This window comes from Ranitomeya imitator, chromosome 6, assembly GCF_032444005.1.
Source record: "Ranitomeya imitator isolate aRanImi1 chromosome 6, aRanImi1.pri, whole genome shotgun sequence".
NCBI classification, from domain to species: domain Eukaryota; kingdom Metazoa; phylum Chordata; class Amphibia; order Anura; family Dendrobatidae; genus Ranitomeya; species Ranitomeya imitator.
This window is the reverse complement of record NC_091287.1, coordinates 33,944,526-33,969,073: the sequence shown is the minus strand read 5'-3', so window position 1 is coordinate 33,969,073 and position 24,548 is coordinate 33,944,526. Positions and strand designations below refer to the sequence as shown.

The 24,548-nt window shown below is 42.5% G+C and overlaps 1 protein-coding gene across 1 annotated transcript; it reads left to right on the top strand.

Moving 5' to 3' along the window:
* The first annotated feature begins 1,256 nt into the window (after positions 1–1,256).
* Positions 1,257–21,820, top strand: LOC138641792 (metalloreductase STEAP4-like). Its single transcript, XM_069729444.1, has 5 exons — positions 1,257–1,364; positions 3,282–3,737; positions 7,807–8,334; positions 18,648–18,812; positions 19,137–21,820. Exons 1-5 carry the CDS (start codon positions 1,347–1,349, stop codon positions 19,380–19,382), a joined length of 1,413 nt encoding a protein of 470 aa, XP_069585545.1. The 5' UTR covers positions 1,257–1,346; the 3' UTR covers positions 19,383–21,820.
* Positions 21,821–24,548: the final 2,728 nt, after the last annotated feature.

The window sequence follows — 24,548 nt, the reverse complement described above, 5'->3', positions numbered from 1 at the left end:
TGACCGCAACCCCTAATCCTATCACACAACTAGAAATAGCCGTGGAGCGTACCTAACTCGGCCTAGACGCCTCTTCACAGCCTAAGAGCTAACTAGCCCTAGAAATAGAAAATAAAGCCTACCTTGCCTCAGAGAAATTCCCCAAAGGAAAAGGCAGCCCCCCACATATATTGACTGTGAGTTAAGATGAAGTCACAAACACAGAAATGAAACAGGTTACAGCAAAGGGAGGCCAGACTTAGGATAGGAAAGGTATCTTTGTGGTCAGCACAAAAAACTACAAAAAGACCACACAGAGTGTGCAAAAAGACCTCCGCACCGACTCACGATGCGGAGGTGCCACTCTGCATCCCAGAGCTTCCAGCTAGCAAGGCAAAATCATTATAGCAAGCTGGACAAGAAAACAATGAACAAATAATTAACTAGCAGGGACTTAGCTTCTGCTGGAGTAGACAGGTCACCAGAAAGATCCAAGAGCGAACTGAACCAGTACAAGAACATTGACAGCTGGCATGGAGTAACGATCTGAGTGGAGTTAAATAGAGCAGCCAGCCAACGAATAAACTCCATCACCTGTGGAAGGAACCTCAGAAGCAGCAGCTCCACTCACAGCCACCAGAGGGAGTCCATGGACAGAACTCGCCGAAGTACCATTCATGACCACAGGAGGGAGTTCGATAACAGAATTCACAATAGATATGGGCCCCTTTATATAGTGCAGATTTTTACAGTCTTTACAAGGGGGCGTGGCTCACAGGGTGATTATGCAGAGCAGCCTAATGACACGCCTCCAGAGAGTCCTATGGGACACGCCCACTTAGTTAAGGACATAAAAATAGTCACTAGATAAAAAGGTCCTTAGCTCTGGAACTTTATGGTGGATTTAAAACAAAAACAAATCAAAACGCTCAAGAGATCAGCGAGAATAAATTATTAGCAAGAACTGGACTTTTTTCATCCAGAGGCAGTTCCTCCTTAAACTGTAAAGTGATGAGGGATGTGCTGTAATTTTTTGCAGGGCCGGAATCTACAAAGATTATGAAAATTTACAGATTCAGTGACTCATACAGAGCTATGGAATATGAGTCTGTCAGTTGCTCTACACCGTAAATTTACCAATATCCTAAAGTGTATTTTTTTTAAGAAACTTGTGTTTTCTGAAGTATTCGGACTTTCCCCGAGTAATCTTGCCCAAACCTTTCCTGGTATGGGAGGGATTTAAATCTGGCAAATGTGACTCTATGTAAAATACACAGGACACTTCATGTTCCCGGCTAAAGGCTGCAGGCGTCTTGGATAATATACTCTTGTTGCTTCAGGAAGGATTTGCATTGACTTCTGCAAGGATGGAACAAAACGGAGCGGTAAGTTCGGGATCACATACTGGCTCAGTGATCATTGGTATGTAAAGCTAAATCCGACAGAGAGAATACATTACTAGCTGTGTATATGCTGCCTTATGTTCCCAGAAGCCTGCGGTAATGATATGGGGAAGCAGCTATTTCGTTTGCCTTGTTCTGCTTGAAGTATTTTGGAGTGTTGAAATTCTTGGCATGTGAAGTCATCTCTGTTTTTATAAGGAAAGTATCATCGGAAAGTAAAATGATTTCAACCAGGTTTTTACAATAAACTTATTTTTATATTACTTTCTTTTTAGCATGTTATGTAACTATCCAGTAAAAAAAATGAAATATTTTAGTTTCTACATTGGCCACCAAAGCGATCACAGTAGACATTTCCTGTTTATTGAAGCTCGCTATTTAGCTTTGCTGTGTAGATTGGGGCAGAGACGTCGATGGAAGATTTCATGACAACTGTATTCTACTAGTTATCTACCTATCTGTAGGATGAGTTTAATTGACTGATTGCTGGAGGTCCTATAGCTGGGACCCCCCCAGTGATGCTGAGATCTGGGCTCTGGAACCAGAGAATTGAGATCTGTAGAGCACAGAATGGAGCACAGGTGTGCATGATCAACCTCTGCTGGAAATAGAAGAGCATTCCTTTTTATCTGGCTTGAAGAATATTTAAAGGGGTTATCCAGGCTTGGGGTATAAGTCTGCAGTCGCTCTATGTCTGCAGACTTGTGAATCCTCACAGAGCTCAGTGAACACACTGTCAGGAGATGCCAGATGCTATTTGCATAGATGTGGTCACATGCCAACTAGAAGTGCACAACCTCATTCAATACAAGTGAACTGAACGAGGCCTGACATGTCTAGTCGGAATGTGGCCGGAAGTATTCAAATCGCATACTGCGCCCCTGGCGTTGACACTGGTGACCCCTGACAGTGTGCACTGTGAGGATTCACAAGTCTGCAGTCCCATTTAGTGACTGCAAAATTTAGCCCCAAACTTGAACAACTCCTCTAATGTTTTCAAAATGACTCTTTTGAAGGGGTTGAACACTTTCTAACCAAATTTAAAAAATCCCTGAAATGTTTTTAACAGATAAAGCAATCTTGAATACCCCAATGGAAAACCGCTATGCTGTGTTTTAATTTACCTGCAGTGTATAGATTGGCAGTGCAAATACTACATCTACTAACACGTCCATGGCAATCAAGATGGTAGCAGTCAGGTGGGGAACTACTTGACTACATCCTATTTTGCCCAGGTGCCAAAAAAAACTATTCACATGCGCAGAAGTTCTTCTCAGCAGCTGCTGTCCAGTGTTTACACCTGAGATCCATGGGCAGCAAAGGGTCTTGAAATGGACCTTCGGAAATAATGCTAATTTATGGCAGCGCACAACATTTCATTGCTTTTTAGAACGTGGTCAATCACTACAAATAATGCAGGATGGTAGCATTGCACTCACAATTAAGGTAAATTATGCAGCTCCTCTGTTGTTCCCTGTTTTCCAGAAGAAGGCTCTATGGTATTTTGGAGACTATATACCTTGACTTCAGCTCCAAGACCTGTGTTGTATCACTGGAAATAAAAGACAGAAGAAGAAGCTGAAGCTGCATCTCCCTCCTCCCCCTGACTTTTATTTTCATAAGGATATTTTTTACCATGTTGCCCCAATTCCTCGTTGTACCTGTTTGGCCAACTCCCTGCAAAAACATCAAACAGCTGTTCCCAAAGTTTTCTTTTAACACTTCTTGAGGCCAGATTGGGCCCCCTTGTCCTTGACTGACCCCTGTGAAGATGAATCGGTGTAAATCTCTGAATAAACAGAAATAATTAAAACTGTCTATAATTAAAAGATGAAAACAAATTGTCATCAAGTCTGTTGTCACTGATCCTCACCCATGATTCATGTTTATATTTTGCAGGAAAACGTTGATTCATCAAACTGTTTTCCACTTCGGACAATGGAGTCAGCAAAACTCAAAACTGTTTGTATTTTTGGAACAGGAGATTTTGGAAGATCTCTCGGAGTCAAGTTGCTCCAATGCGGCTATTCTCTTATTTTCGGGAGCAGAAATCCTAATTCTTCCAATCTCATCCCTAAGGGAGCAGAAATTTTTGACCATGCAGAAGCAGCAAAAAAATCTTCAGTTATTATCATAGCCATCCACAGAGAACACTATGGTTTTCTCTCTGGTATTGCCGATGTTTTGAAGGGTAAAGTCTTGGTAGACGTCAGCAACAATCTGAAAATAAACCAGTACCCGGAATCCAATGCGGAATACCTGGCCGGTTTGTTACCAGGATGCAAAGTAGTTAAGGCTTTCAACACAGTCTCTGCCTGGGCGCTGCAGTCCGGAACGTTAGATGCAAGTAGACAGGTGAGCATTAAAGATATACCCATCGGGAAACCAATGAGAGACACAAGAGGTATAACTATAGGAGGATCAGAGGTGGCAGGCAAACCAAGGTCCTGTTATAAATGGCACAATGTTGTTGAGGGGAGAAGTAGCTTCAAATTGTTACCATTGGGGACAAACCTACAAGAAATTCAGCTCTTTTGCCAACGCTTTTTGGCTTTGGTTTGTCCATTACATCCCAAAACACATAATCCATTTACACCATTGAAGTCTTCTTGGAAGGCATTGGTCCTCCTTGTGGAGAGCCAGTTGATAAAAGGGGTCTCACCAGCAAAGCTCTTTATAGAGATGCTCTGCACTTCTCGATTATAGATCGAGCATTGGTGTGCTCAATCAAGTAGCGAGCAATGCCGAGTATCGCGTGGGGCTCCAGTGCTCGGATTCCCCTAAGTGAATTAACTGAGCAGAGCGCAGAGAGTGAGACACAGAGAATTTTTCTTTCCTCTGGAATAATGCTTGAGTTTGCCGTTAAATTCCATTATGCTCGTTACTCGAGTAGAGTACGCCTGAGTGTCCGAAGTGCCCAATTCGAGTACCGAGCACTCAAGCATCTCAGTGCTCCATCAACACTACTCTTTAATAAGAGCATGGTCAGAATGATGAAAATTGCCAGATACATCAAGAATGTAGCTGGTGCAAAATCTACATTACGTCTCTCTACATCATGGGCTATATTAAAGCTTCTGGAGCTTCTTCTGTGTGTTTCTACTGCAGCTTTCCTAGCCAGAACATAGTGATTCCTGGGTGCTATCAATGATTGAGCATTGCCATGATTATAAGTTACTTCTAGAGTTAAACCAACAGTTAGGGATACATTAGCATTGAGCACCAACTCAACTGGGGCGTTGTTGTGAATTCTGCTCTTGGGCTCCCTCCGGTGGTTATGAGTGGTAGTGCTGCGGTAGTTGGATCGCAGCATTTATCAGGTGTATCCATTTTTTGCAATTTGCGCTGGGCTATTTAAGTCCTGCTTTATCCTTTATTCAGTACCAGTTGTCCATTGTTTTTGGAGGATTCACATCCATACCTGGTCTCTCCTGTTCTGCTGTTCATTTCTTCAAAGATAAGTTCTGGCCTTGTTTTTGCTGTCCACCTGCTGTGGACCTTAGAGTTCTGTGCATTTTCATGTTTTGTCTTGTCCAGCTTTGTCTGTGAAGGATTTTTTGCAGCCAAGCTGTGTCTCTGGAGATGCAGATATACCCTCCATGTCTTTAGTCAGATGTGGTGATCCGTATTTTCTGTGGTGGATATTTTCTAGTGTTTTTATACTGACCGCATAGTACTCTGTCCTATTCTTCCTTTTTAGCTAGTGTGGCCTCCTATGCTAAATCCTGATTTCATGTCTGCGTATGTTATTTCCCTCTCCTTTCACAGTCAATATTTGTGGGGGGCTATCTATCCTTTGGGGATTTTCTCTGAGGCAAGATAGTTTTCCCGTTTCTGTCTTTAGGGGTAGTTAGTTCTTAGGCTGTGTCGAGGGGTCTAGGGAGTGTTAGGTACCCCCCACGGCTACTTCTAGTTGCGCTGCTAAGTTCAGGGTTTGCGGTCAGTACAGGTACCACCTTCTCCAGAGTACGTCTCATGCTGCTCCTAGGCCACCAGATCATAACAGGGCGTGTGCTGAGGTTTCATGGCAATAAGGCTCAAAGGACCCTCTACCTCATAAGAATGCACTAGAGATGAACAAGTAGATTTGGTTCTTGATGGCAGACAGATCAAGGCAGTGTACAATTCTGCATGAGTAACCCTCTGCACGGCCTCCTGGGCACCTCTGACTCTTACTTGGCCCCAGACAACGTCAACATCACAAAAGCCTAGTAAGCAGCAGGATGCCGGTGCAAAAGGGAATACAACCATGGTCCGGTTGCCATGAAGGACCAAACTGAATGCCAGACCAAGGTGATCTAAATCTCATTGCTCATCTCTAGAAGACACCAGTGTTGTAAATAACATGTGATAGGTGAAGGCTCTGTTTAAAGGATTTGGTGTAAAGGATTTGGACACCATTTGGGAACTTTTTCATTTTTTATTATATTAATGTATTTGGGGCTAAAAATCATGTTCGCAATAGGGTGTCATTAAAAAATGTTGCACTGTTTTGCTTTGTTTCCCTCCACCTTTAACTTTGGTCTGTTTGATGTCTGTGGACATATTTTAAATCAGCTAAGAGGGGTTCAGAAAAGGACAGATAAAAGAATTACAAGCTCTCCGACAGGATGAGGTCATTGCCGAATTCTCAGTTGACTCGCTCTACAGCCGGCAATGGACAGGGAAATGAAGAAGACATAAAAACCAAACAGTATAACATTTGTAATGAAAGTTGAAGATAAAAATTATTTTTAGGACAAAATACACGCATTTAATTAAAATAAAATTTCCCCAGAAGGTGTTCATATTCTTTAAAGGGAACCTGTCAGCAGATTTTTAGACCCCAAGGTAACGTCATCACAGAACCTGTAATGATGATTACGTACGCGCCTTTATATTATAAACCTATGTCTTCGTTGTCTTGTAATCCATTGGCAAATTCTTATGTAAATGAGCTCGCAACTTCAGGAGTTTGGCCTGCAATTACAGCTCTCTTAGTCCTCCCGGAGCCGTCCTTCTGCCAGTGATTGACAGGTCACTCATCTCTATGACATGGTCCCCCAGGCCAACATCTCATACAGGCGCCATCGTTATGGAGGTGGAATATGTGTAGTAACGTCCTAATTACGTTGCGAGACCTGGAATATCCATTGGCACATGTGCCGCCACTGGGAATGATGGCACCTGCTTGAGATCTCAGGTGGGAAAATAGGTCACCGAGACCGACATCTTGCACAGGAGACATCATTCCCAGAGGTGGCCTCACCCCCGAAATGAGTGGAGCTGGTGATAGAGAAGAGTGACCTGTCAATCACTGGCAGGAGGACGGCGTCGGGAGGAGAAAGAGGCCATAGACCTATAAGTGCAGCTCAAGCCCCTGAAGTTGTGAGCTCATTTACAAAAGAATTCGCCAATGGATTACAAAACAACAGACACAAATTTGTAATAAAACAGTCATGGAAGTAATGATCATTACAGGTACTTCACTGTGATGACATTAGTTTTGGGTGTAAAAACCTACCGACAGGCTTAAAATACGCTTTATCACACGCAAAGGAAATAGATTTTAAAAGAGGATACATTAATACTTAATTGAAAAAAACAATACATGGAATGGATATTCATCTTTTGGGGTCAACAGTAAGTGTTCAATTTTTGTGCAGCGCCCCCACTGGGAAAATGAAGCATTACACACTTTCATTCTTATCAATGCGTTGTGTGTATTAGGGTAAGTTTACACTAAGTGTTTATTCAGTGTTTTTTTTCTACAGCAAAACCTGATCTCAGGAAAGAAGCTGCAGAAAAAAGCATATTTTTGTTGTGTTTTCTTTTTGCTGTTTTTTTTATGCGTTTTTTGTGCGTTTTCTGTGGCGGTTTTGGCATGCTAGATTTGTCTCTTGTTCATGCTGATAAATTTTAGTGTTGAAAAAAAAGTCCTATTCTATAGAATCAGGTTTTGGAAAAAAAAACACAGCAAAACATGATACCTGCGTTTTTTTCAGCTTTTTTTTCACCACCCATTCAAGTCAATGGGTGAAAAACACTGAAAAAAACACTGAAAGAAGTGACATGCTCTATGTCCATATGTAAAGCACAAAATACTGACGACAAAAAAAAATGCGTGTGCATGAGATTTCTGAAATTCCATAGACTTTGCTGGTACTGTAGAAAGCAGCTGCAAATTTGCATTAAAAAAATGCAATGGAGTTTCTAATGATAATGTGACAATTTGCAAACGCAATGAGTTACGCAAGGACATTGAAACAGGAGGACCTTTCTACAAAGTTAGAAGGGTCCACTCATAACTTGGCATCATGGCCGATGACTCTGGGTCTATTGAAAGACAAGTTTTACGTGAGCTCCATATCTCAAATATCTCTGATTTTAGAAAGTAGACGCCCTTGATTACACAATTTTGCAACGTTGACTTGTCTCGCAACAGGTCTTTATTTGTGGTGACGACAACAAGGCAAAGGAAGAGGTGATGGAGATCGCCCGTTCTCTTGGACTTACACCCCTGGACCAAGGATCTCTACTGGCAGCCAACGAGATAGAGAACTACCCCCTACAGCTGTTTCCAATGTGGAGACTGCCATGTTACATCTGTGCCGGATTCACGGTGTTGATTTTCCTCTATTGCTTGGTGACTGAAGTGCTTCACCCGTTGGCTGTAAGAAAAGAAGACACCTCCTATCTTATTGCCATAACTATTCCTAACAGAGTGTTCCCTATTGTGTCCCTTATTCTTCTGGCTTTAGTTTACCTAGCGGGAATTATTGCTGCTATCATCCAGCTCTATAGAGGCACAAAATATAACCGCTTCCCCAACTGGCTGGACCAATGGATGCTCTGCCGAAAACAGCTGGGACTTATAGCCTTGGCGTATGCTTTCCTACATGCTATCTACACCTTGGTTATGCCTATTCGATACTATGTACGATGGTGGGCGGACTATTATCTAGTCAAACAGGTAATCACTACTATACTATAGTATAACCAGAACCCTAATATTTGCAGGTTGGTCGTTGTTACATTTATGGGCTTCACTGGAGAACCCTAATAAGAAAGTAGAGTTCAAGAGAAGGTTTGCAATAATTTGTACTGTATGGATGCATTTTATTGTTGCCCATTCCGTCATATTATTATATTTTTCTTTAGGAATACTTGAAGTAACATATGTGGCCAGCTGCAAAATGCCCTTTAAAGGGACCGCATGATCAGAAAATAACATAATTTAAATTAAGTTTGTATTATATTTTATGAATTTTGGTGACATTATTTCATTTGTCAAGGCTCTAAATTTTAAAGTGTCCTAAAATCTTAAAATACTTTGACATTTCCTGTTCTATACAGATGACTTTAAAGCAGTTCATCATCAAAGGCAGAACTACAATGGCAAATACAGTATACAATAGAATACTCTGGATCCACTATTTACAATAAGCAATATCACAGCTCACCTCCTCCTCCTGTACAATGACTGATAACACCTCTATATACAATAGATAACACAGGATCCACCATTCACAATAAGTGATGTCACAGCTCACCTCCTCCTCCTGTACAATGACTGATAACATCTCTATATACAGTAGATAACACAGGATCCACCATTCACAATAAGTGATGTCACAGCTCACCTCCTCCTCCTGTACAATGACTGATAACACCTCTATATACAGCAGATAACACAGGATCCACCATTCACAATAGGTGATGTCACAGCTCACCTCCTCCTCCTCCTGTACAATGACTGATAACACCTCTATATACAGTAGATAACACAGGATCCACCATTCACAATAGGTGATATCACAGCTCACCTCCTCCTCCTCCTCCTGTACAATGACTGATAACACCTCTATATACAGTAGATAACACAGGATCCACCATTCACAATAGGTGATATCACAGCTCACCTCCTCCTCCTGTACAATGACTGATAACACCTCTATATACAGTAGATAATACAGGAGCCACCATTCACAATAGGTGATATCACAGCTCACATCCTCCTCCTGTACAATGACTGATAACACCTCTATATACAGTAGATAACACAGGATCCACCATTCACAATAGGTGATATCACAGCTCACCTCCTCCTCCTGTACAATGACTGATAACACCTCTATATACAGTAGATAACACAGGATCCACCATTCACAATAGGTGATATCACAGCTCACCTCCTCCTCCTGTACAATGACTGATAACACCTCTATATACAGTAGATAACACAGGATCCATCATCCACAATAGGTGATGTCACAGCTCACCTCCTCCCCCTGTACAATGACTGATAACACCTCTATATACAGTAGATAACACAGGATCCACCATTCACAATAGGTGATGTCATAGCTCACCTCCTCCTCCTGTACAATGACTGATAACACCTCTATATACAGTAGATAACACAGGATCCACCATTCACAATAGGTGATGTCACAGCTCACCTCCTCCTCCTGTACAATGACTGATAACACCTCTATATACAGTAGATAACACAGGATCCACCATTCACAATAGGTGATATCACAGCTCACCTCCTCCTCCTCCTCCTGTACAATGACTGATAACACCTCTATATACAGTAGATAACACAGGATCCACCATTCACAATAGGTGATATCACAGCTCACCTCCTCCTCCTGTACAATGACTGATAACACCTCTATATACAGTAGATAATACAGGATCCACCATTCACAATAGGTGACATCACAACTCACCACCTCCTCCTGTACAATGACTGATAACACCTCTATATACAGTAGATAACACAGGATCCACCATTCACAATAGGTGATATCACAGCTCACCTCCTCCTCCTGTACAATGACTGATAACACCTCTATATACAGTAGATAACACAGGATCCACCATTCACAATAGGTGATATCACAGCTCACCTCCTCTGTTGTGAATTCTGTGGCCAAGCTCCCTCCTGTGGTCATGAGTGGTACTGCGGCTGGTTCTGTCTATGAGCTTCCTTTGGTGGATGAGAGTGGTACTGCGGCTTCTGAGTTTCCTTCCTCAGGTGATGAGGTTAAGTCGTTAGGTGCTGCTCTATTTAACTCCACCTGGTGCTTTGATCCTGGCCTCCAGTCAATGTTCTAGTATTGGTCTTGCTTCCTCCTGGATCGTTCCTGTGGCCTCTCTATCCTGCATAAGCTAAGTTCTGCTTGTGTTATTTTTGTTTGCTATATTTTCTGTCCAGCTTGTTATATTGCTTTTTTCTTACTTGCTGGAAGCTCTGAGACGCAGAGGGAGCACCTCCGTACCGTTAGTCGGTGCGGAGGGTCTTTTTGCCCCTCTGCGTGGTTGTTTGTAGGTTTTTGTGTTGACCGCAAAGCTATCTTTCCTATCCTCGGTCTATTCAGTAAGTCGGGCCTCACTTTGCTAAATCTATTTAATCTCTGTGTTTGTATTTCATCTTTACTCACAGTCATTATATGTGGGGGGCTGCCTTTTCCTTTGGGGAATTTCTCTGAGGCAAGGTAGGCTTATTTTTCTATCTTCAGGGCTAGTTAGTTTCTCAGGCTGTGCCGAGTTGCATAGGGAGCGTTAGGTGCAATCCACGGCTACCTCTAGTGTGGTGTGTTAGGATTAGGGATTGCGGTCAGCAGAGTTTCCACGTCTCAGAGCTTGTCCTATGTTTTTGGTAAATGTCAGGTCACCTTGTGTGCTCTGAACTTCAAGGTCCATTGTGGTTCTGAATTACCTGTTCATAACAGTACTGGAGGCCCAAAGTACTAATGCTTCTCAATAGAGGGAAAAGAGAAGTTCTGAGACCATTTTTTTTTCTTTGCACTGTGTTCTGTCTTTCTTTTCCCCTTTACATCAGGGTGGTTCAGAACACAGGTGTGGACATCGATATTCAGGGTCTGTCCTCTTTGATGGATAATCTCACTATAAGAGTACAGAACATTCAAGATTTAGTGGTTCAGAATCCTATGTTAGAACCTAAAATTCCTATTCCTGAGTTATTTTCTGGAGATAGAGCTAAGTTTTTGAATTTTAAAAATAATTGTAAACTGTTTCTGGCTTTGAAACCCCGCTCCTCTGGTGACCCTGTTCAACAAGTTAAAATCATTATTTCTTTATTACGTGGCGACCCTCAAGACTGGGCATTTTCCCTTGCGCCAGGAGATCCTGCATTATGTAATACTGATGCGTTTTTTCTGGTGCTCGGATTGCTGTACGACGAACCTAATTCAGTGGATCAGGCAGAGAAAAATTTGCTGGCTCTGTGTCAGGGTCAGGATGAGATAGAGATTTATTGTCAGAAGTTTAGAAAGTGGTCTGTGCTCACTCAATGGAATGAATGTGCGCTGGCAGCTATTTTCAGAAAGGGTCTCTCTGAAGCCCTTAAGGATGTCATGGTGGGATTTCCTATGCCTGCTGGTCTGAATGAGTCTATGTCTTTGGCTATTCAGATCAGTCGACGCTTGCGCGAGCGTAAATCTGTGCACCATTTGGCGGTATTATCTGAGCATAAACCTGAGCCTATGCAGTGCGATAGGACTTTGACCAGAGCTGAAAGGCAAGAACAGAGACGTCAGAATGGGCTGTGTTTCTACTGTGGTGATTCCACTCATGCTATCTCCGATTGTCCTAAGCGCACTAAGCGGTTCGCTAGGTCTGCCACCATTGGTACGGTACAGTCGAAATTTCTTTTGTCTGTTACTTTGATCTGCTCTTTGTCTTCCTATTCTGTCATGGCATTTGTGGATTCAGGCGCTGCCCTGAATTTGATGGACTTGGAGTATGCTAGGCGCTGTGGGTTTGTCTTGGAGCCCTTGCAGTGTCCTATTCCATTGAGAGGAATTGATGCTACGCCTTTGGCCAAGAATAAGCCTCAGTATTGGACCCAGCTGACCATGTGCATGGCTCCTGCGCACCAGGAGGATATTCGCTTTCTGGTGTTGCATAATCTGCATGATGTGGTCGTGTTGGGGTTGCCATGGCTACAAGTCCATAACCCAGTATTAGTTTGGAAATCAATGTCTGTGTCCAGCTGGGGTTGTCAGGGGGTACATGGTGATGTTCCATTTCTGTCTATCTCATCATCCACCCCTTCTGAGGTCCCAGAGTTCTTGTCTGATTACCGGGATGTATTCGATGAGCCCAAGTCCAATGCCCTACCTCCGCATAGGGATTGTGATTGTGCTATCGATTTGATTCCTGGTAGTAAGTTTCCTAAGGGTCGACTGTTTAATTTATCTGTACCTGAGCACGCCGCTATGCGGAGTTACGTGAAGGAGTCTTTGGAGAAGGGTCATATTCGCCCGTCATTGTCGCCATTGGGAGCGGGTTTCTTTTTTGTGGCCAAGAAGGATGGTTCGCTGAAACCTTGTATTGATTACCGCCTTCTAAATAAAATTACGGTCAAATTTCAGTACCCCTTGCCGCTGCTGTCTGATTTGTTTGCTCGGATTAAGGGGGCTAGTTGGTTCACCAAGATAGATCTTCGTGGTGCGTATAATCTTGTGCGTATCAAACGGGGCGATGAATGGAAAACAGCAGTTAATACGCCCGAACGCCATTTTGAGTACCTGGTTATGCCATTCGGACTTTCTAATGCTCCATCAGTGTTTCAGTCCTTTATGCATGACATCTTCCGAGAGTACCTGGATAAATTCCTGATTGTATACTTGGATGATATTTTGGTCTTCTCGGATGATTGGGAGTCTCATGTGAAGCAGGTCAGAATGGTGTTCCAGGTCCTGCGTGCTAATTCTTTGTTTGTGAAGGGGTCAAAGTGTCTCTTTGGTGTTCAGAAGATTTCATTTTTGGGGTTCATTTTTTCTCCTTCTACTATCGAGATGGACCCTGTTAAAGTTCAGGCCATTTATGATTGGACTCAGCCAACATCTCTGAAGAGTCTGCAGAAGTTCCTGGGCTTTGCTAATTTTTATCGTCGCTTCATCGCTAATTTTTCTAGCATTGCTAAACCGTTGACTGATTTGACCAAGAAGGGTGCTGATGTGGTCAATTGGTCTTCTGCTGCTGTGGAAGCTTTTCAGGAGTTGAAGCGTCGTTTTTCTTCTGCCCCTGTGTTGTGCCAACCAGATGTTTCGCTTCCGTTCCAGGTCGAGGTTGATGCTTCCGAAATTGGAGCAGGGGCTGTTTTTTCGCAGAGAAGTTCTGATTGCTCGGTGATGAAACCATGCGCCTTCTTTTCCAGGAAATTTTCGCCTGCTGAGCGAAATTATGATGTTGGCAATCGAGCGTTGCTAGCCATGAAGTGGGCATTCGAGGAGTGGCGTCATTGGCTTGAAGGAGCTAAGCATTGCGTGGTGGTCTTGACTGATCACAAAAACTTGACTTATCTCGAGTCTGCCAAACGGTTGAATCCTAGACAGGCTCATTGGTCGCTGTTTTTCTCCCGTTTTGACTTTGTGGTTTCGTACCTTCCGGGCTCTAAAAATGTGAAGGCGGATGCCCTGTCTAGGAGTTTTGTGCCCGATTCTCCGGGTTTGTCTGAGCCGGCGGGTACTCTCAAAGAGGGGGTAATTTTGTCTGCCATCTCCCCTGATTTGCGGCGGGTGCTGCAAAAATTTCAGGCTAATAGACCTGACCGTTGCCCAGTGGAGAAACTGTTTGTCCCTGATAGGTGGACGAATAAAGTTATCTCTGAGGTTCATTGTTCGGTGTTGGCTGGTCATCCTGGAATCTTTGGTACCAGAGATTTGGTGGCTAGATCCTTTTGGTGGCCGTCTCTGTCGCGGGATGTGCGTTCTTTTGTGCAGTCCTGTGGGATTTGTGCTCGGGCTAAGCCCTGCTGTTCTCGTGCCAGTGGGTTGCTTTTGCCCTTGCCGGTCCCGAAGAATCCTTGGACACATATCTCTATGGATTTTATTTCGGATCTCCCCGTATCTCAAAGAATGTCGGTCATTTGGGTGGTTTGTGATCGCTTCTCTAAGATGGTCCATTTGGTGCCCTTGTCTAAATTGCCTTCCTCCTCTGATTTGGTGCCATTGTTTTTTCAGCATGTGGTTCGTTTACATGGCATTCCAGAGAACATCGTTTCTGACAGAGGTTCCCAGTTTGTTTCGAGGTTTTGGCGAGCCTTTTGTGCTAGGATGGGCATTGATTTGTCTTTTTCCTCGGCTTTCCATCCTCAGACAAATGGCCAGACTGAACGAACCAATCAGACCTTGGAAACATATCTGATATGTTTTGTTTCTGCTGATCAGGATGATTGGGTGTCCTTTTTGCCTTTGGCTGAGTTCGCCCTTAATAATCGGGCCAGCTCGGCTACTTTGGTTTCGCCGTTTTTCTGCAATTCTGGGTTCCACCCTCGTTTCTCTTCAGGGCAGGTTGAGTCTTCGGACTGTCCTGGTGTGGATACTGTGGTGGATAGGTTGCAGCAGATTTGGACTCATGTAGTGGAAAATTTGACTTTGTCCCAGGAGAAGGCTCAACGTTTCGCTAACCGCAGGCGCTGTGTGGGTCCCCGACTTCGTGTTGGGGATTTGGTTTGGTTGTCATCTCGTTATATTCCTATGAAGGTTTCCTCTCCTAAATTTAAGCCTCGTTTCATTGGTCCATATAGGATTTCTGAGGTTCTTAATCCTGTGTCTTTTCGTTTGACTCTTCCGGCTTCGTTTTCCATCCATAACGTGTTCCATAGGTCATTGTTGCGGAGATACGTGGCACCTGTGGTTCCATCTATTGATCCTCCTGCTCCGGTTTTGGTTGAAAGGGAATTGGAGTATATTGTGGAGAAGATTTTGGATTCTCGTGTTTCGAGATGGAAACTCCAGTATCTGGTTAAGTGGAAAGGTTATGGTCAGGAAGATAATTCCTGGGTCTTTGCCTCTGATGTCCATGCTGCCGATCTGGTTCGTGCCTTTCATGTGGCTCATCCTGGTCGGCCTGGGGGCTCTGGTGAGGGTTCGGTGACCCCTCCTCAAGGGGGGGGTACTGTTGTGAATTCTGTGGCCAAGCTCCCTCCTGTGGTCATGAGTGGTACTGCGGCTGGTTCTGTCTATGGGCTTCCTTTGGTGGATGAGAGTGGTACTGCGGCTTCTGAGTTTCCTTCCTCAGGTGATGAGGTTAAGTCGTTAGGTGCTGCTCTATTTAACTCCCCCTGGTGCTTTGATCCTGGCCTCCAGTCAATGTTCTAGTATGGGTCTTGCTTCCTCCTGGATCGTTCCTGTGGCCTCTCTATCCTGCATAAGCTAAGTTCTGCTTGTGTTATTTTTGTTTGCTATATTTTCTGTCCAGCTTGTTATATTGCTTTTTTCTTGCTTGCTGGAAGCTCTGAGACGCAGAGGGAGCACCTCCGTACCGTTAGTCGGTGCGGAGGGTCTTTTTGCCCCTCTGCGTGGTTGTTTGTAGGTTTTTGTGTTGACCGCAAAGCTATCTTTCCTATCCTCAGTCTATTCAGTAAGTCGGGCCTCACTTTGCTAAATCTATTTCATCTCTGTGTTTGTATTTCATCTTTACTCACAGTCATTATATGTGGGGGGCTGCCTTTTCCTTTGGGGAATTTCTCTGAGGCAAGGTAGGCTTATTTTTCTATCTTCAGGGCTAGTTAGTTTCTCAGGCTGTGCCGAGTTGCATAGGGAGCGTTAGGCGCAATCCACGGCTACCTCTAGTGTGGTGTGTTAGGATTAGGGATTGCGGTCAGCAGAGTTTCCATGTCTCAGAGCTTGTCCTATGTTTTTGGTAAATGTCAGGTCACCTTGTGTGCTCTGAACTTCAAGGTCCATTGTGGTTCTGAATTACCTGTTCATAACACTCCTCCTCCTGTACAATGACTGATAACACCTCTATATACAGTAGATAACACAGGATCCACCATTCACAATAGGTGATATCACAGCTCACCTCCTCCTCCTGTACAATGACTGATAACACCTCTATATACAGTAGATAACACAGGATCCACCATTCACAATAGGTGATATCACAGCTCACCTCCTCCTCCTGTACAATGACTGATAACACCTCTATATACAGGAGATAACACAGGATCCACCATTCACAATAGGTGATGTCATAGCTCACCTCCTCCTCCTGTACAATGACTGATAACACCTCTATATACAGGAAATAACACAGGATCCACCATTCACAATAGGTGATGTCATAGCTCACCTCCTCCTCCTGTACAATGACTGATAACACCTCTATATACAGTAGATAACTCAGGATCCACCATTCACAATAGGTGATGTCACAGCTCACCTCCTCCTCCTGTACAATGACTGATAGCACCTCTATATACAGTAGATAACACAGGATCCACCATTCACAATAGGTGATGTCACAGCTCACCTCCTCCTCCTCCTGTACAATGAATGATAACACCTCTATATACAGTAGATAACACAGGATCCACCATTCACAATAGGTGATATCACAGCTCACCTCCTCCTCCTGTACAATGACTGATAACACCTCTATATACAGTAGATAACACAGGATCCACCATTCACAATAGGTGATGTCACAGCTCACCTCCTCCTCCTGTACAATGACTGATAACACCTCTATATACAGTAGATAACACAGGATCCACCATTCACAATAGGTGATATCACAGCTCACCTCCTCCTCCTCCTCCTGTACAATGACTGTGTCGGGGTCGTCACGACAATACCCTTCATCCACCAGTCATTCCAAATCAGATTAAGAGCATGTTGGTACCGGATAAGAATGAGTCAGACACAATGCTGGTTCAAACTCATTGCATGCTCATGTGTAACGTCACAGCAACAACAACTTTATTTTCTGATACACAACATTATATGATCTATTGGGGAAGGTGTGCAGAGGGCGGGGTTAGGCGGGGTTTAAGCAATGTATCTAGTATTCAGTCCTTCTGGTTGGTCTGACGTCATATGATGGATCCTCCTTCCTCCACGTCACTTTAAATTTCCATTTCTCCAGAAACGATACTTTAGCTTCAGAAACTAAAGTAGATTCTTGGCAAGAACAAAAACTAAGGCAAAGGTGAATACTGGCAGCCATCTTAAATACAATTACATCTGCATTAGCAAGCATAAAGGAAAAACTTATTGTTTCACAGCACAAGTATATATAAAAGTACAAAAGAGTATAAAGATATATATTTTTACCTTGACAACTGATAACACCTCTATATACAGTAGATAACACAGGATCCACCATTCACAATAGGTGATATCACAGCTCACCTCCTCCTCCTGTACAATGACTGATAACACCTCTATATACAGTAGATAATACAGGATCCACCATTCACAATAGGTGATATCACAGCTCACCACCTCCTCCTGTAGAATGACTGATAACACCTCTATATACAGTAGATAACACAGGATCCACCATTCACAATAGGTGATATCACAGCTCACCTCCTCCTCCTGTACAATGACTGATAACACCTCTATATACAGTAGATAATACAGGATCCACCATTCACAATAGGTGATATCACAGCTCACCTCCTCCTCCTGTACAATGACTGATAACACCTCTATATACAGGAGATAACACAGGATCCACCATTCACAATAGGTGATGTCACAGCTCACCTCCTCATCCTGTACAATGACTGATAACACCTCTATATACAGTAGATAACACAGGATCCACCATTCACAATAGGTGATGTCACAGCTCACCTCCTCCTCCTCCTGTACAATGACTGATAACACCTCTATATACAGTAGATAACACAGGATCCACCATTCACAATAGGTGATATCACAGCTCACCTCCTCCTCCTGTACAATGACTGATAACACCTCTATATACAGTAGATAACACAGGATCCACCATTCACAATAGGTGATATCACAGCTCACCTCCTCCTCCTGTACAATGACTGATAACACCTCTATATACAGTAGACAATACAGGATCCACCATTCACAATAGGTGATATCACAGCTCACCTCCTCCTCCTGTACAATGACTGATAACACCTCTATATACAGTAGACAATACAGGATCCACCATTCACAATAGGTGATATCACAGCTCACCACCTCCTCCTGTACAATGACTGATAACACCTCTATATACAGTAGATAACACAGCATTCACCATTCACAATAGGTGATATCACAGCTCACCTCCTCCTCCTGTACAATGACTGATAACACCTCTGTATACAGTAGATAACACAGGATCCAACATTCACAATAGTAGTGAATTGTAGTAGATAAGGACAATATCTTAGGGAAAAGGGTAAGTGGAAGGTGTCTGAGATTAGGACTATGATTGTCACATGAAAAATTTTTTCTAGAAATCATACTAGTTCCTATTGTTTCTTTTCAGATAAAAAACAATGATACATACCCATTCAGAAACTACTATGCCTGGCTTTCTGACTCCTACGTGGCATTGGGCATACTAGGATTTTTCTTTTACGTTTTATTAGGCATCACATCGCTGCCATCAGTAAGCAATGCTGTGAACTGGCGGGAATTTCGCTTTGTACAGGTGAGCACATTGCATAATCCAATCCATGTTCCTTTTTAGAATTTGTGATTAGAAAATTGGCTTTGCCATTATCTTTGAGTTCTTCACTAATTTCAGTAAAGTCATTTTTACTCATTACCCTTATACATGGGGACTGGATTTATATTTTTTATAGGATTTCTGAATTTTCTTGCATTGTGGAACATGTAGATTCTCTTATATATATATATATATATGTTTTTCAGTTTTTTATTATTTTTTCTTCAATTTTATTCCTTTTCTTTTGTTTTTCTTTCTCAAGTTTGTGACTAACTCATTTTTTAAATGTTTTATTACTTTTTACAGTCAAAACTAGGCTACCTGACTTTGGTGCTGTGCACTGCACATACACTTGTCTACGGTGGGGACAGATTCATCTATGGACCTTTCTACCGATGGTATCTCCCTCCAGCTTTTGTGGTTTCACTAATTATCCCATGTGCCGTACTGGTGGTGAAATTCATCCTGATTGTGCCATGTCTGGACCAGAGGATCACAAAAATCCGCCAGGGATGGGAAAGGAAATCAAAGGCGACCAATAGTAGCTGCTGAAATCTACAACCATTCACGGACATAGTTCAATATTAAAAAAAAAAACACATGTCCCCATGAGCACTGTACAGAATGCCTAAAAAAATTGGCACCATTGATGGAGCTTATGTGACATCTTCACTGGGTTGGGACCTAAGTTTTCAGTCTTCCTCTGAAACAATGTGAGATCTGGACAACTGGTGGGTATTTGATTGGTCGGAGAAGGCGGAGGTCACGCCCTTGCGGAACACTGATGTGTACTAGCCAACTAACCCAATTTTTCCAAGAGTGTCCTGATTTTCTCTTAAATAGTCCCAGCAAATTTTACATTTCCCAGGAGGAAAAGGGTTGGGTTTACACGACCTACCCTACAAACGCTGGTTCTGTTTGGGATTGGAAGCGAAATCAGGCAGAACCTAGGTAGGACTAAAGTGTTTCTACAGTGCCAATGCCAATGTTGATAAGGGTTCTAATGCCTCCTTTTCGTCAGGGCATCTGGTGAAGGTTTCAGACTCTTTGGACCTGCATTTTTGTTCTACTCTATCATCTGACTACAAGGGGACTGTGTTAAGCAAACATTAGATGTTATGGGGTTTATAAGCTCGGTTTGGCCCCCTACACATATTTCTACGAGCTGAACTCCCCTCACATGTACACATTTTTTTGCAATCCATTATATAAAGATGAGCTCATTAACACTAAAGGAATCCCATTTTTTTATTAATTTTTTGATTATTTAATTTGTGCAAATCCAGCAAACAGTGGTGAACGGTGTTCTGCCATTCTTCCTAATTCTGAGGGCCAAGAAAGGGTTAAAATACCAACGCTTCACACTTGTTTTCTCTTTGCTATGCCCTCAGATTGAATACTTTTTTCCTTCTTATGGGTCTTCAGGAAGGCAGCATTTGGTCACATGGGGAGCAATGAACATCAATGGCATGCATGGCATCGCATGTGACCACATGGGGCACAACGCAAGACATTAAAGGGACATTTCTAAGTAGCCTCTTGAGCAGCTCAGAGCTATGCAATCTCCCTACTTCCTGGTTGCTTGGGGAACAGGTGCTCCTCTGTTGAGTAACAGTTCTGGTCTGTCTTGCTGAAGCACAATAAATTCCAGATCCTGGGGATTGTGATTCTACAAGATTGATAAGAGAACCCTCATTAGGAGCTGAGATGATAAAAGAGGAAGGTGAGCATCTAAAAGTTGTATAGAAATCAATGGACTAGAGAGAGCTGACTGTGATATTAGAAGTTGACTCTTCAGCCTGTAATGTAACTACTGCAGACATTTCGACACCAGGGTCTGGTGGCCAAGCTCCTTGTAAACAAGCTGTACTCTATGTAAAATGAAAGATCTCATTACAGATGAATGACAGCAAACAGAAAAAAGCAAGTCAATTGCAAACTTGCTTATTTTCATGTGGTCTAATTAACTGAGGCAATTTAATAACTTGAGAATACTCCTTTAATGTCTTTGACATGCGATGCGTCCAAATGACCGCATGGGGCTTAGTCAGCAGCGAAAGAACTTGAGGAAGGAGAAGATGGAAAAGGGACCTTTTGGAGGATCAGGCAGGCAACAGTGGTGGCGGGTTAGGTAAGAGGAGGGCTGAGAAGAGGTGAGTAAGAGCTTATTAGCCTTTTTGCCCCTTACTGGCAGATTCGATTTGCATTGAATTTCCTTAATGGAAACAAAATTGACCCATATTCAATTTTTGGGAGATTTGACGTCATGAATCAGGAAGGGTCTCTATGCTAACGTCTATGTGATACGGTTATAATGGATACGAGATTCCATTTCCAGATAGTTGGTCAGCTCTAATGACATTTTTGTATTAGTAAATATTTACGTTACCCATCAAATAAAAACTCTAAAAAATCTTATCCAAAAATTCTAAATATCGCCGTTCCTCTGTTATCCTTCCTGCAAATGTCTGATGAAATTGCAAAGTGGGTGTTACCAGCACGGGATGCGTCTCTATATAACCTCATACTGTCCAATCAGCACGGGCAGCGTCACACTGTGGAAGGACACACCCTATTGTCAAGGGGAATTTTAACACCCAGTTGTCAGTTTATTCAAAGATTTCCAGGAGTAATAACAGCACAGCAAAAACATCAGAGATAAGATGCTCTAGAAATGTTATTTTATAGGGAACACACAACTCTGCTTCAGACACGTCAGGAGAGGCGACACGTTCTGGATTCATCTAATCCCAATTCTTTACGTACATGCACCATAAATATATTTATCTCTGAAGTCATGCACATTGCACATTCTATATACAGTAAGCCTTATATTATAGCAGTGACAATTGTTTAAGCTTTATATTGAATGTGGTATATGCCAAATATTTAAAGGGACAATTCACATTTATTAAAAATAAAACAAATTATGTCTGATATTTATCATTTTTTCCTGAAAATAAATAATTGTCAAAATTCTAAACTTGAAATTCCTGGGGTTTGTCTGTAGCATTATTTGCTCACTGACTGTACAATTACTTGGCAGTATGTCCTGCTTTGCTTAAAGAGGTCCTCGAACTTCTGGGGTCAAATATACAAGTCCTGTGTAATGTTTAGACTTCCTTAGACCAGAAATCCTGAGAATGAGCTAAATATATCCATATGGTTCTTTCTACGTGATAATAGTATCGTATTTAGACCCTTATATTTAATTTTACTCCCCCTCTCGGTTGGTTTACTTTAAAAAAAAAATATTTTGCACCAAAAATGTTTGAGGTTTGTTGGCAGATTATAAACCACGCCCTCTTTTCAGATAAACCATGCATATAATATCGGTCTAAAACTGGATGTCAAAATTTGTTAAATTTGTCAAAATTATTCGTAAAATCAAGTCTCATCGGATTACTCTTTTTTAACACCTGTACATTTTTGCACCTGTACAATTTATTTTTTGTAAAAGAAAAGCCATGAATGCCAACATCTGAAAAGGTGCCTTTTCGGGAAGCCGTTCAAAAGCATATAGGCACCGTGTGGTCACTGAGCCTCCTGAACAATATTGCCAGACGACGCAGGCAAATGGAAATCAACTCACGCTATTTATTAAAGAGGATCATTTTGCCACATTTCCTTTAATGCACCTATTACTTATATGGAGCAATCATTGAGAACAGTAATCATCCATAATTCCAAAAAATCATGGATGCACCTATTCTTTACTGCAGACGCTGGGCCAAAGTCTCCTTTTATTCTTGAATGTCAGACGTTGACAATTGTGCATCGTGCTGCTGCGATAAAATTCTGCAGCGGCAAAAAATATATATATTCCAACCCATCTTTAATCCTCCAGCAATCAGTCTGTCTGGTATCATTTAGCTGCTCAGCTCACACTTATGAATTGGATCGCCGGAGGAAGCTACATGGTATCAGTAGTCCATTCCCATAGGTGTCACAGGCAGATCATTTGTACAGATATCTATTAAAAAAAAAAAATTGTCATCCTTTTTATTTCCTGTGTATAAAGTATCTCATTGAATGAAGGTTGGATAATAAATTTGGCAAGGATTTAATCTGTTTGCAGACTGTACAGGCAGCTGCCAGTAGGGGGAGCTCACAGCATATAAATTCATGTTGCCGCTGTTGACTACAATGGGATCTGTATAAATTTGCAGGCTGTAATCGCCCCCTTGTGGAAGCTATAGGAAATGCATTCTGTAAAATGTAGCGTGAGGCTACTTTCACACTTGTCCGTCGGTACGGGGCCGTCGCAAACCGTCGGCCCGATATACCGACGGACGGTGTACAACGTGGGCGCGGATGCAGTTTTACAACGCATCCGCTGCTCAGTGTGATGAGCGGGGAGGAGGGGGCGGAGTTAGTGCAGGATGAAGGAACTTTAATTGTGTTTAGTTTCTCATAGTTTTGTATTCCGCATGGAGACATTCATCATCACCGCATTGAAGAGACCCAGAGAACCACCATTAGGATGCGCTCACATCAATTTATAAAAAGTAGCTTAGATTCTCAGCCAGAAAAGTTGGAGTGTGTCATGCGAGTGTCCTGCTTGTTTTCCATCACCTAGCATCCATGTGCCATGTGAGTGCTATGCGAGTGTGTTTTTTCCATCACCTAGCATCCATATGCAATGCATTTTTAACATCAGCTTTTACATACAGTCATTCTCTATTTCATTTCAAGCTAGTTTACTAACTAATAAAAGACTTTTATATATACAGATATAGATAGATGATATATAAATGTCATTGAGATATATAATCAATGCAGTTCATGTGTAGTGTACTGTACATGTATTTAGATAGTAATTAAATAAATAAAAGAAAAAAATGGCGTGGGGGGCCCCCATATTTTTCTTAACCAGTTGAGGGAAAGCCGACAGCTGGTGGGCACATGTTTATAGCCTGGGAAGGGGGTAATAAACATGGAGCTTTCCAGGCTATTTATATCAGCTCACAGCTGTATACTTAGCTTTTAATGATTATTAACAAGGGGTGAGCCCACCAAAAAATGATATGGGGTCCCCCCTATTATTACTAACCAGCAAAGGCTAGGCAGACAGCTGTGGGCAGATCTTAATAGCCTAGGAAGTGACCGTGGATATTGTCCTCCTCCTAGACTAAGAACATTAGCCCTCAATCACCCCAGATGTGGCACATCCATTCTGGCGCTTAGCCCCTGCTCTTTCCATTTGCCCTGGTGTGGGGGCAAGTGGGGTAATAATATTGGGGTTGATGTCAGCTGACATCAAGCCCATAGGTTAGTAATGGAGAGGCGTCCATAAGACACCACCATTACTAACCCCATAGTCAAATTTGATAAAGACAAACACAAAGTAAATCCTTTAGTTGAAATCAACACACAAACTCCTTTGTTTGAAATAAAAACTCCCCGATCCTATTCTACCTATTTAGTAATATTCAACAAAGAGAAATGAAAAACCAAGAAATCCTCAGCTGTCCACTGATAATCCAAGCCCAACTCAGATACATCTGGATGCTTTGCCGAGTGGTCACATAAAATGTGACCACTCAGCCCGACATCCAGGAAACACTGAGCTGTGCGTGAAGAGTGCAGCTTCAGTCCCGAGCACTGACATCAAGAAGGTAACTGGAGTTCATAACCGATGACATCCGGTCACCTCACTGAAGTCACCGCTCGCTGCTTGAGAAATTTCTCTCAAAGCACTTTACTCTGTGACTATGG